This window comes from Akebia trifoliata, chromosome 4, assembly GCF_017979445.1.
Source record: "Akebia trifoliata isolate Shusen 1 chromosome 4, ASM1797944v1, whole genome shotgun sequence".
NCBI lineage: Eukaryota > Viridiplantae > Streptophyta > Magnoliopsida > Ranunculales > Lardizabalaceae > Akebia > Akebia trifoliata.
Window position 1 is genome coordinate 42653902 of NC_141378.1, and position 14567 is coordinate 42668468.

At 31.3% G+C, this 14567-nt stretch overlaps 1 protein-coding gene across 4 annotated transcripts in view; it reads left to right on the top strand.

Moving 5' to 3' along the window:
• Positions 1-3306: 3306 nt before the first annotated feature.
• Positions 3307-14567, top strand: part of D2HGDH (FAD-linked oxidases family protein) — a 30512-nt gene continuing 19251 nt past the window's right edge. For 2 of the 4 annotated variants that reach the window (XR_015178061.1, XM_086441215.1), the window contains exons 1-5: positions 3307-3466; positions 6145-6500; positions 7015-7116; positions 9342-9389; positions 11991-12061. Coding sequence is in view for 3 of the 4 variants with exons in the window: in XM_086441215.1 (XP_086297341.1) it covers positions 3358-3466; positions 6145-6500; positions 7015-7116; positions 9342-9389; positions 11991-12061 (686 nt within the window). In the remaining variant the exon portion in view is untranslated. The remainder of the gene's footprint in view (positions 3467-6144; positions 6501-7014; positions 7117-9341; positions 9390-11990; positions 12062-14567) is intronic. The other 2 variants (XM_086441213.1, XM_086441214.1) reach the window with 2 other exon arrangements.

A 14567-nucleotide genomic window follows, 5' to 3' on the forward strand; every position in this document is an offset into this window, starting at 1 on the left:
AATCCTAGTGATGTATGTGATAAAAATGACGAGGTACATGACCGATACAAAAGTACTGACATGAACATTAATGTTCCAGTATTTAACCAATGTGGAACTCACCGTTAGTTCCTGATTTTATAGCCAGTCTGACAATTTACCATAATTAGTTGACCGTTGATCCCTAACGGAGATCAATCATTTGATTACTATAGACTGTAAATGATCATTTGACAAATCAACTTCATTGTACATCTGTGGTATGCATGTATCATCAATCAATCTAATCATTTACAAATCATCTTTATAATACAATTTGTTATTTTTCAATAAAGATAAGATAAATTTTTTTCGAATAATAGGTACAAAGATATTTTCAAGTGATTTCCCATGCTATCGAAGAGAATATCAAACTCATATTATTCTAAATTAATTGATTGCTTCTGGAAAGAGATATCAATCAATTTTATGGGCATTTATTATTTCTTTAATAGATAACAAAAATAATAATTATATTTTTTAAAATTCATTTAAAATAAATTTGCAATTGTGACGATATTCCCATGTATTTTATAATTATAAACATGCAACAGTATATTGAAAGCAGTAAACATATAGGTACACTATCTTAATTGCATCTTATGTTCTATTATACATTGCTTAAAAGCATTCTAAACTTGAAAATTTCTCAATACAAGCACATACAGTCAAAAATCTCATTCTCGATTATAAACAATCAGGACTTTTATTCTCGATTTCAAATTTAAACTTAAATATTTCATTTTTTTTATTATAGATAATCACCAATGAAAATATATTTTTAAAACAGGGCGTTTTTATATTTTTTTTAAATGAACACTCTATGAAAATTACTATGGGAATTAATTTGTTAAACAAATTAATTTTCTGGTTACATTCACCTAAATTCATTTATTTTTATTTCACAATATTTAAATATCAGAGAAAAGATATAAAACGAATTATTCTACAATTTGATGTATGAATTTTGAATTTAGCTCATAATAAAATTGAAACTAGCAAACAAAATTGAAATAAAATAGATTTAATTAAAAACTATACTATGAATTTGAAATTATAAATTTCCTACCTTTGCATCTGAGTTTTACACGTCCCTACGATATTAAAATGATTTTTCTAGTTAATTCCCTTTATGATTCGACTAAATAATTTAGTGACTAAGTAGATCTTAAAGTCATGGATTTTTTCTTCTTTAGTGACAGATCTTAATTCACATCCTAAATATATTTAAATCTTAATTGAACGCAACGTAGATAAACCCACTTTTGAATTCACTCGTCCATAGCATCAACTTGTTTTTAATTTATAATAATATAATATAATATTTTATATTATAATATATAAACGAAATACAACTGTGTATCAAATCTTGTAACATCTCTTAACTTATAATGTATTATAATATTATATTATACAATATAATAATATAATAATATAATAATATTTATATTTATATTAATTGCACTCTACCTGTTTAAAACTTCAATAATTTCAAATATATCTTTTTTATACAAATAATTATAATTCAATGCAATTTTAATAAAATAATTTATTTTAATATTTTAATAATAAAAAAAATAATTATATAATAATATATTTTTTTATATATTTTTCTTTTCTCCGTTATGTCCATTACATTAGATAAATTTGAATTGTATGTCTCGGATTTTCGAAATTCTTCATCGATTTTTCTCTATTGATCAAAATATTCTTACACGCTAAGTTTTCTTGATAAAATTAATATTTTCATAACTTATCATATTGAACTCGGATTTAATTATAGTGACGTCTAAACTATATTTCTTGATGCTTTGAATTCAATGGTAACGTTTGTTTGACTAAAAGAACTTCCTATAAAATTTTGAATTTTATCTACTTCAATTAAATGTTCTAATTCTTTGATCATAATCATGATAAGTTTCTCCGAATTGTACATTTTATTTAGCAAATTCTCCTTCTAGAAATTGTTATTTTAGATTGATAATATCATAATTTATTTTTAATAATTTATTTATTTTTATTTTTCTTAATAAAAAAATAAGTTAATATGATTGACTTAATTTCTCGATATATGTAATAAATTTCATGGCGTTACAATTAACGAGTTGTGGTGATGTGCTTTGATCTCCTTATTTTGAAATTATACATTTACTTGGATAGTCTCTTTGAACTCCTTTAATTGCATGTATTATTATTTTTTCTTTAATAATCTTTCATACGTTATCAATAAAAAGGAAAAAAAATTAATGATGCTTGAAAACTTCATTATTTTATAAGTAGTCCACACCAAAATTTTAAATCTCGTCCGAGACCGAGACAACTCGTCTAATACGTCTCGGTTTCGTCCACTAACGAGATAGATAGACAAGTCACAAGAATCAGACGATGTTTAAAATCATTAGTTTATTTTTCTCATTGTTCAACAAGAGGACTCAAATGTATCAAAAAACTCGTCTGAGACGACTTGGTCTCATTCTTGGATGAGATGAGACATCAAAATGAATTTAAAAACCATGATTGACAATGAGGCAAGCGAAGTGAGTATGAAGACATAAACTTTTATGCAATTTGAAACAATCCATAGCATCAGCCCATATTTATGTTGTGGGCTTCAAAGTACCTTCTTGGTGGATCCACAAAAAACCTGCCTATATAAGCATTGGGCCCAAAAATATTTGATGAAAATTTAAAAGGGAGATTCTATTGGGCACATCAATTTTTACTTATAACACACAAATCTATATGTAAACAGTTTTTTAACGGGTGAATCTCCATTTCTCATGATGAATATAACAAAATTCCGATTTTGGTACATTGTTCATTTTAGTTCACAAAATTTGTTTTTACAGTGAATTCGTCACTTTTAAAATCTTCAAATTCATTGATAGAATACCAACGATTTTACCTTATTAACGATCTCATCAATAATTTATCAGTAAATTAGTTGATTATGAAAGTGACAAAATCACTGGAAAATTGTGTTTCGAGAACTAAAATGAACCGTGTACCGTAACCAAAATTTGGACTTAAGTTGGGCACGTTTTAGGGTTTTCCCTTCTTTAATTTCAAAATGATTGGTGTGTTATAAGTAAAATTTGCTGGTTAATATAAGCCCTCAATTATTTATAGTTGCCATTGGATTTCATCAATCTTTTATCGAGTTAAGGTGTAGCAAATTTTCATTCCTATTTTTTTCGCTTACGCGTGGGATCGTGAAAGCTTCGTAGCTTTTTTGATGTGAAGTCTTCGCATCAAATTCGGACTAGCTTCATCCACTCTAACAGAGTCAGACTGTCAGAGAGCACCAGAGCTGACATTGTTTCGAACGATAATTCAACAATGGAGAAATGGAGAAGCTCTCGTCGTTTTCTCAAACTCTCATCAAAATCTCTTCTCGGGCATCGATCGAACCCTTATTTGGATAATTTTATAAAGAATTCACGTTCAGGTAATCTCTTCTTCTTCTTATATTTCCTTTATTTTTATTTTATTTTATTTTATTCCGATTTGAAATTCGAATTTGTACGAAACATCGGAACCGATCTTTGAATCTGCAAGATCTTCATCTGTGGAAGAAAATTTAAGATTTTATTATTCTTTTATTTCGTTTAATTTAATCGAGATTTTTCGAAGCTTGAGATGTTTAACAATCTGAAACAGTGAAACAAAGGAAATAACTGCGATTTAGGGAAATAATTTACGAACATTTGTTAATAGTTTAATTAAGATTTGGGATTTAGGTAAATTTGATTCAATTAGAGACTAGTACACATTAATTTACTTGGCGTTGAGCCACCCAAAAAAAGCAATATATATATCTGAAATTAATGTATAATAAAATATTTCAAAACAAATCTACTCTAACCTGAAATACATTTTGTTCACCTTGTTAGTTTCACAATTCTCATGTACAACAAATGATCACTCAACTTAAGTGATGGATATTTGAATATTAAAACTCATTTACTACTCTTGAAGGAAAATTTCCTGAGTTAGATGATGAATGGTGAACTAAAGTTATTAAATTGCCCTTAAATATTATACTAAGACCACGAGCCAATAAACCATGAAAATAAGTCCAAATAATATAAAAATAATACCCTAAAAAAGAAAACTAAATAAAAATAAAATCTACTTTTCAATCTTTGATGTCCCAATTAGATGAAATTGAAGATGAAGGGGGAGGGAATACTTCTAGATCTAAACCTTGAGGACAAGGTTTTTTACAAGGGGTAGAGAATGCTACGTGCCTAAAATTACCCTCTTGTATGGATTCTATGCATCAAGATCTCTAGCATCTTGATGCATTTTATTGTAACTGTTTTAGATTTCCAATTAATTAGGGAGTCTACATAACGTGTGATTGTGTAGAGGTAGTTTAGTTATGAATTGTGTAGGAGTTATCATTTTATTGGTAGTTGCTTAAGCATAGGAGTGGTTCCTAATTCATAGGAAAGGAGTTGTGGTGTATTTATATCTCTTATTGGAATGAAAATGGAAGTTGAATTTCAAGAAATCAGAATTATCTAGGAGGTTAGTTATTCTCAAAGTAACTAGTGTCTCTACTCTCTAAAACTACTAAAAATAAGAATCACTTAACAGTTTGGTGCCTAAGCTGGGGTCTATGGAATTGAATGGAGGTACGTTATTTATTTAGCCGACCCCAAATCTTTGGGATAAGGCTTTGATGTTGATGTTGAGGAGATTATTAGAGAATAAGATGCACTGTATTAAAATGCATGAGATACATTGTATCATTGTTAGTGTATCTTACACAAATGGAAGGTTGTGGCGAAAGATATTCTAGAATATATATTGATATTTAGAATATATCAATTAGGATATTCTAGAATATTTATATTAGGTAGTTTTCATATATCTTGGTTGATGTAATGCCTATAAATACCCTATTGGGACTTTTGTAATATTCATCCAAGAATCTCAATAAATTCAAATTTCTACATGGTATCAGAGCTCAAGCTCCACTGAGCACATCGATCTTGGTGTGTCATTCTTCGGCGATGGCGCCATTGCCATCGCCGAACCTTAATCATTTTGTTATGTTATTAGTATTTTTTTCAATAAAAATACCGTCTTTCTCTATGTTTCGGATCTAGATATCTTTTATTCTCTTCTTTTCTATTATTCTAGGTTTTTTGTTTTTCCAATAAAAATCACAACTCCTTCTATATCTCTACAAATCTCCCAATTTCACACATTCATGTTACATGATCTCATTTTTTTTTTCCTATATAAAATCTCTCCAACGAGAGTTTTTTCATTTAAATGGCACAATCCTACTTTTTATGCTTCTGGGAGAGATCATGACAGATTTGGTCTAATAAGCCACCGGCTCCGACAGACTCAAAACGAGCGGAATGCGACAGTGATGGACTTCATAGACAGACGGTGACCTCCAGCAAGCACGATTGGCACTTCGACGATCAATAAACATATCCATTATTGAGATCAAGCAATTATTCAACAAAACCAATTGCATATTCCTTTTTCAAAGGACCATGCAATTGTGGGAGGATATTAGAGAATAAGATGCACTGTATTAAAATGCATGAGATACATTATATCATTGTTAGTGTATCTTACCCAAATGGAAGGTTGTGACGAAAGATATTCTAGAATATATATTGATATTTAGAATATATCAATTAGGATATTCTAGAATATTTGTATTAGGTAGTTTTCATATATCTTGGTTGATGTAATGCCTATAAATACCCTATTGGGACTTTTGTAATATTCATCCAAGAATCTCAATAAATTCAAATTTCTACAGAGATAACACATATAAGCACACTAAAGGACTTGAATTATCCTTGAAAAGGGAATTTTTTTTTAAAGACTACAAATATCATTTTCGTAACAAAAAAATAGAAATAAGTAGGGAGGGAGGGACTTTCAAAACTGATAATCTTTCAAAGCCTACCTAAATCTTGCACACCAATAATAATCAGTTTTGAGAGGCACTTCTTTGTTTTTGACATTGTCCCTCATTCTTAGTATTTTCATAAGTATTCGTATGCATGAAATTTTGATATCCTGAGAATTCAACGAGTTGCTATCTTTCTACTTTTCATTTTTATACTTATTTCATACATTTCTTGCCAGGTTTGAGTTTTGCATATGGAGGAACTTGCACTTCATATGTTAAATCATTTTCTGAACTTCAAAAGCATTTCCATAATTTAAGAGATTACAGAGGAAACTTTCAAGTTTCTGTAGCAAGGCATGTGGACGAAACTTGCAGAATCCAATGTCGATCTTTTGGTTCCGCAGCATCTAAAGTTCAGAAGAATCCGTTGTTTTCAACAATAAATTCTGATGATTTAAGCTATTTTAAGGAGATTTTGGGGGAGAAAAATGTCATTCAGGATGAAGATAGGCTGTCTGCTGCAAATGTAGATTGGATGCATAAATACAAAGGCTCGAGTAAGCTTTTGCTCCAACCAAGGTGCACTGAGGAGGTTCATGTCTTCTACTTTACCAAATTTCTCTGAAAACTTTATGATTTAGTTCCTAAATAAGGTTGAAATCACCGTTTTTAATCCACATAATGTAGTAGATCAAATTTCTGAGTTCCGTAGAAAACTTTTATGGAATCTCTTTTGAGAATTTTGTGTTCTAATGGTTCTCACTTTGTGGTTTGTAATTGGTCTTGGGAGGGTCTGTTTGTGGCCATTGGCCTCTGCTCTCTTTTTTTCTCTTTTTGGCTTCCTTGTATTCTTGTTTTGGGGGCCACCTCGGCCTCCTTTTTCCTTTCTTTCTTAGTAAAATTTTTCTTTGCTCTTGGAAGTTGGTTGATCACAATTTAAAGGACTATTGCTATCTTAGTTTTGAAAATTAGTTGTTGATGATCATTCTTGTTGTTGAGGGTAGTTTTTTGAGACTATTAAGGTATTTAATATGAAGGCTAACTATGGATTTTTATTTATTTATTTATTTATTTTTTTTGTATTTTCAAATATACCTATTTTACAGGTTTCAAAAATTCTTAAACATTGTAATTCTAGAAACTTGGCCATTGTTCCACAAGGTGGCAATACTGGTCTTGTCGGTGGAAGTGTTCCTGTTTTCGATGAGGTAATGCAATTTCTAGCATAATGGTCAATAGTTTTTGTTTCACATGGATCATAACTATGCCACCAATTTTACTATCATTATGATTTATTATGCTGTCATGTGAAAAGAAGCATTCTAGAATCTTGAGAAATTTTGATTGAATTTTTCTTTCTCCTCATCATTTCCTTTCTAAGTGGATGTCTTTAGAAACTGTATGCATACATTTTATCTTTGTTTTCCACTGATCTATCACATGAATTTAGGAAAAAATTGACATTTTACTTTATTCTTGAAAACATATATGGTATTTGCATAGGTCACATTCTCGTAGGTGTAATATTAGGCTGAATTATACGGTTTGCGATTGAGGAAGGTCAAAAGTGCCGAATTAATCCAGTCAACACTATTCAAACTTGGCCAAAATTGTACAAAACTTTTTTTTTTTATAATAGGGATAGGGTTAGTGGTTAGCAAATGAAGTTGGGTTCAAGGGGGTTTGAACCTAGGGTGTGGGAACAAAACTGTTCAAAACCTCAAGAACAACGGAAAGACAGATCTGAATGCAGAAAATAATGCTAAGAAAATGTGAGCATCCTAAGCTGAATTTGGACCTATGTTCTTGTTTCCCTGTTAGTTTTATTTATTTTGTTTTTCTATTTTAGGATATGTACAGATATTGGAGTTGTAGAATAGAAGCTCATTAAGGTATTTAAAAAAAAAAGAGTCAAAATGGGATATTTTTTGAAATTTCTTATTTTGTTTTAGTTTAGCAGATAGAAACACCAAGAATAGAATTGTTTTAGCAATGTTAGCTTCGGATTTTGAGTAAACATTTAGCTTGGAGAACCGGTTTATATGTGGTTATTTCAAACTCAAAGATTGGAACTGATATACTCCTTTTCTGATCTTTTATTTGCTTGAAGTTTGTGTATTACATGGTTGGTTGTTTCTACTGCTACTCTATTTCTTCAGCGTTAAGTTTATGTGCTAAAGCTTATTTGGACTGACTATGCTTTATGAAGTTGGCCAATCAAGAAGCAACATGTTCATTGATAGCAGAGATGAGGATGTTGAGGTGGGTGAGCTGAAAGACTTAGCTAAAATTATAATTGAATGTGTTCGTGAAAATGTAGTACTAGTCCAAGTGGTTGATAAACTATGGAAAAGGTAATTGGGATGTTTTTTATCACGTGTAACCGGTATCACAAAAAATTCTGCAAATCTTTCCAAAAATTCACTAAAATGGATACAAGCCGATTAAATCACTTATCAATTCGGCAACTTGTTTAACTGTCCATAGCACTTTCGATGAATCTTTGGTAAGTGGCGGCCTTCCTGCAAGCGGAAGACCGACTTCTTCTTCAAGGCTTATTAGTCTCTTTTGGGATCATTATTTTTTCCTAAAATCCCATTTCTTATTTCTTCTTCCAAACTCTTATAAACATTTTTTTTATTATTTTTGTTTCTAAAATGAAAACCTTGGTTAATTCCCAATTTTTTTCCAAAACTTTCCCAGATTTGTGTAAATTAACCGGACTGTCCCTTCATCGAATAATTTCCGACTCTAATCTTGGTTACATTGTGTGTAACTAGGACCAATCACAGCCCAGTTAGAAGGAATGTGCAAGTCGAAGCTTCTGAGAGAGAGTAGATATGAATATCCTTGAATAAGTAGAAGTGATGGTTTAGATTGAATTGAATGGATAGACAACATTCATTCAGCTGACCTCAAATTTTTCGGGATAAGGCTTTCACAATGATGATGCAATTTTATTAGCTATTGCGGTGATTTTTTTTTTCATTTAAATTTAAGGATAAGTATTTATCTGTCTATTTGTGTATCATTGGAAAGTACTACCATAGGATTTATAGGTTTGGGGTAGGCACTTGCTCTTCAATTGTGCTAGTGACTTGTTTTTTTTTCCTTACATTAACATATATTTCCATTCCTATTTGTGTGTCATCGGAAAGTACCACCTTATCTTGGATTTTATAGGTTTGCGCTAAGCTGTACATACCCTTTGATTTGTCTAGTGACTTGACTTTGCTTACATTAAAATATCGTTGTTTTCTTACTTATTATGGACGTCAGCATGATTCCACACGCAGCAGTCATATATATGTACACATTAGTGCACATGGACATAGACAAACTCACACCTCAAAAGTTCAGAAGTTCTTGGTATTTTTTTTCCCAATCTTCTCCTTCCATGTCTGAACATCATTTTTCATGAAATAATCTGCAGGTGATTGTCAATGTTGGTTCTATGAATAACATCATCTCCTTTGACAAGGTAGCCATATGAATATTTAACTCAATTTTTCCGTCGTTTATTCTTCACAGTTGCTTCTCAAATATGCCACAAAGTTATCATCACTTTTTAAAAAAAATATGAGGCATGTATGAGCCTTTTTGTTCTAGGCCTAAAATTTTTTCTAGAAAAAAAAATCTTTGAACATTCATATAAAATATATAGCAACTTAAATAAAAGTAACTGAATCAGCTAAAAACTAAATAAGAAAAGAAGTTAAGAGCTCTCTTTTATGATTTACCATAAAAGTGATTAGTCTCAAGCTAGGCTTTTCTAATACTATTAAATTGATATGAGATGTCAATGAGCTTATTTTTTTTATTTTTTAAAATCATTTCAACACTTTCATTATCATTGTTTTTATTATATTTTCTATTTATCATTTTCAATCCAGTAATGTATATTACTAATGTGACAATACCTCTCCATTGTTTGACCGTGCCCAGTAAACAAGGCTCATTTTTAATAAGCATGATAATCTCGTTTATAATAATCAATGGTGAGAGTTGATTTATTTACGAGGTTCTTGATTTTAACCTCAGTAATCTTTGTATTTCTTGTATAGAGCTCAAAATTTTAAGAGTAGCATTTTTGGTTTCTCCACCACTATGTACACTTAGTCACAAGGAAACACACCTAACTAATATAAATAAAAAGAATAAGGTGTATGTCATATCCACGAGGGTTGTTTTCATGATGTAAGAAAAATAAGAGGTATTTTAAGACAAGATCCAACTGTTGACTCATTAAGAATGACTAATGAGAAAACACATGATCCCTACCATTTAGATCCAAAAGTTGAGATTTATCCTATTTTGATAACACATATCTCGGAGATATGTAAGGATTTCACCCTTACTGAGGGTCCTTGGGATCACCTAGTGGCATCCAAAAACATGATCCTATTCTTTAGGGTTTTAGAGGACAAAATTCTTTGAATTCTGAAGAAAATAAAATTCTAAAAAATATTATTTTTCACCGTTGAATTTCAATTTTAAGTCTAGGAGTTATGTGGAAGTTCAGTAGTCTCGTCCATTTTAAAAACATTGGATCAAGCTCAAAATAAATTGGTTTTTTTTTTTTTTTTGGATATGAGTTTTTCAATGAAACTTAGAGGACTATGGTGTTGGATTGATGATGTGGTAATCCATTTGAGCAAAGACGATCCTTAGTAAGGCTTAAAATCTTTACTTAGTAAGGAAAATGTTTCTCTAAGACTAATTGTTAGGATTTGTAATTAGTTCGTCTTCTCCATTTATTTACTCTAAGAATTTGCATTGCAAGAAGCCAATAAATTATCCCCTTTGTTTCACTAAGATTTTTCTTCTAAATATTTTTTATATATATAGAAAATCAATTTTTTAAAATCCTCTTATTACTTCTAATTTTTTTTTCAATTTCATCTTCATACTATTAGTTCGGCCCCGCAAATGAAATTCTTTGGGTCCGTTCCTGCGTATCTAGAGGATAAATCTCAACCATTGGATTTTGTGTTTAAATTGTTGGGATCATGTGTTTTTTCCATGAGCCATTCATGAGTTGAGGGATCATGACCCATATATATATATATGGGGACCGTTCAAGGGCCAAACATTTTGCCAACATGTTTTGTCCTATATGGGTTAGAAGTTTCGATATGGGCTGAATTTTTGTGAGATGATCTCTATGGTGAGGAGATCATCCTTACAAAAAATCAGAGGAGATCATCCTCGCAAAATATCAACCCCATTCTGAAACTTCTAACCCCATCAAAAGTGGTTTACAAATAACTGACCGTCCACAATTCTTCAACTTGTAAACTGGGGTTAGAAGTTTCGGGTTGGGCTGATTTTTTGTGAGGATATAAATATAAATATATATATGGAAGGCGTTTGGCTCACAATCTTATTTTCACAAAAGTTTTGTCCTATGTGGCTTAAAAGTTTCGGATTGGGCTGATTTTTTGTGAGGATGATCTCTATGGTGAGAAGATCATCCTCACAAAAAATCAGCCGAATTTGAAACTTCTAAGTCCATCAAAAGTGATTTTAGAATTGTGAATCGTCGATTACTTACTGAAAATTTGTAAACCATTTTTGATGGACTTAGAAGTTTCAGATTCAGCTTATTTTTGGTGAGGATGATCTCCTCACCATAGAGATCATCCTCACAAAAAAAAAATCAGCCAAATCCAAAACTTTTAAGCCACATAGGACAGAACTTTTGTGAGCCTTTTTTGAGAATAAGATTGTGAGCCGAATGCCACTCTATATATAGATAGATAGACTGTGTATGTGCTTGTAATGTACAAGCTTATACCTTATTTTGCTACACTTCTCGAAGATTAAGCTTCAATAGAGTGAGGATTAAGCTTCAATAGCTTAATGCGTATTCCTCTTGCACCTCAGGTGGGATTGGTTATCATATCATTGTATCCTTTGGAAATTCCATAGTAGTTTGTTTCTTACACACAAGTTTCTTATTGAAAGTTTATGTTTGGTATTGTGTTTCCCTTATTACCTGATCTAAAGGTCAGTACTTGCCATGGCTGCATTAAAATAGCTGCACATTTTCTATGAATTGCTTATTGACACAATGTTTTAGGTCAGTGGTATACTCGTATGTGAAGCTGGATGCATATTGGAGAATCTGGATTCTTTCTTGCTTAATCAAGGGTAAATATCTACTACTCTATCACTTATCTTTGTTGAGAAGCATGTATTAACTCAAAAGCTTGTGTGAGTATGCACAATGTCATTAGCTTCAATTTTGATAATTCTATATTATTTCAATTATAGGTTGTGTGATAAATAGCGTTAACGTGAACAGTAATCACAATGAGATTTTTTGCATAGTAAATGCTCGAAGAAAATTTAAACAAATAGAGAAAAACAGGTTTAAGATCCTACAAACAACAACGATGCCACCTGTCGGAGAAGTAGTGAGAACTTTGAGATTGGTTGGGTGACCAGGTACTCTGATACCATGTTAGTAAAACCAGTTTTATTAAATTAGATGTATTAAACAGACCTAAGCTCATTTGTATAGAGAAGAAGCCAAGTACAAAGTAACAAGTAGACAGTGTAAGATTAAACCCAAATTATAGCAAAAGTACCCTGCTCCATTCAATTATCTTGATTGGAGTCATATATATGTATATTAGAGTTCGCTCATGCCTACTGCAAATGCATCCTCTTTGGGGTTAAGGTTGTAAATGAGGAAAAATAATAAAATTAGAGATATATTATTAAAAAAATCTTTGAAGATGATGGGGTAAATGAGGAAAGATAGTAAAGTTAGAGGGGCATTATTGAAAAAGGGAAGGGGATGGGGAGGAGGAGAGTAAAAAGGATAAAGTTGCAGGGGAGGGAGGAATGCAATAAGCAACATTTAATCAGATGGTTAAAGTTTATCTAGATCGACGAAATACCAGTCTCAATTGATATAGATGGGACAAAGAGGTAATACATACTTGACTATTATATTATTGAAGCCCATTCTTAAACCCTGCCTTCTTAATTAAACTTATTGGAAAAAAAAACCTAGCAAAAACCTGTACTTTTAAAACATTCTAGTGCAAGGGTGTTTAATCTATTTTGCAGTAGTGTCCATCCAACAAATCCTATGACAACTTACTAAGGAAATTATAAATTCACATAAAATTTTGAAATCAATGATTAGTCTCTGAGTGCCTGATTATTGACATTTGGTAGCTTAGTCACAAGTGCTTAGCTTTTTTATTATACTTTTTGAATAATTGGATGGTCTATACATTGTCCATTGTAAACTGGAAACTAGAAGGTTATAAAGATAGAGGGGATCCATAAAGTTGACAAACTATTTGGTATATCAAGATATAATAAGGGAGGTAAGACCGAAAGATAAATGAAATGATCTATGACATTAAACCTATTTTCTGACATTGTTTCTCATGGGAAATGGATTCTTATAAAAGGAGGTTTCAGTTCTATGAATGCTATTACATATGTTACTTGTCTAGCATTTGTGACACAAAAAATAACGTTGAATATTTAAACATTATCGTCCTCATCAAAGCCTTATCCAAATATTTGTGGTCAGCTTGGTCATAGATTCATGGTGATGTCGAAAATATAGCCAGTCAAAGTAAATATGGGTCAAATTGCTTTATGCCCCAGGTAAACAAGAAGTATTTGGGAGTCATAATTTGTTCTTGAGAATTTTTAAGAGGTGTACCTAGATCTATTTTCCTTATTTGGTGATTTCATCTATTATTTTAGTTATGAGGGTTATGAGTTATATTAGTATGTTTTATCATTTTTTTTCCATGGTTTTTTTGTTGTTGTTGTGGTGTTTTGATTTTCCTAAAATAATTGTTCTAAGAGTTTATTGTGTAAGTTCTTACTGTAATATATATTGTATTTATATCAAATAGGTCCTTAGGGTTAGAGTACAAGAGTCCATATAAAGTTGGTAATATTGATAGTTTACAATTGAAGAAGAGTTTGGCTTTGGCCTAGTAAGTTGATTACCCTTGAAGTGGTCTAAAGGTCCTGATCTCCTCGAAGATATCAATTTTTCTTCTCTTTCTTTCCATCGTTTTCCCTCTCTTCTCATTGTTTATTTATATATATTTTTATTGGGATTTAGAATCCTTGATTGAAGATATGGTTAAATTGCGAAATGGGATTCATGTTGTAAACCCTTGTAATGGGGATAAGGTGCAGGGGGTCGTATCAATTTGGTACCAGAGTGGCTCAATTCCTAATTCTTTGTAGTAAGTGATGGAAGTTGAGTTGAGGAAATTGAGTGAGAAATTTGATTGAAAGAAACCTATCTTGGTTCACATGTGGAGCAGTTAAATGATTGCATCCGATAGCAATTGATGCTACATTGCCGGAGGAGGTAGTACGGACTGTTGCAGAAAGTGAGGTCATAGTAGCATGATCTATGGTAGTTGGTGGGTTGCCTTCAACAACATACCTGATGGAGAGCCATCGTGAAAAAAGTTTAATGAGTCAATAGAAGACCCCTAAAATTGTAAGAATAATAACTACTCCGGCACCATAGTCATACTTGCATCACCCATTCTCTTATAACTTAGAGTGATCGACTGGTTATTGAATTGTTATTTATAAAAGTTGAATGCATACATAATACACAACATGTATCTGCACATATGATAGGTTGGGATGTCGTGCA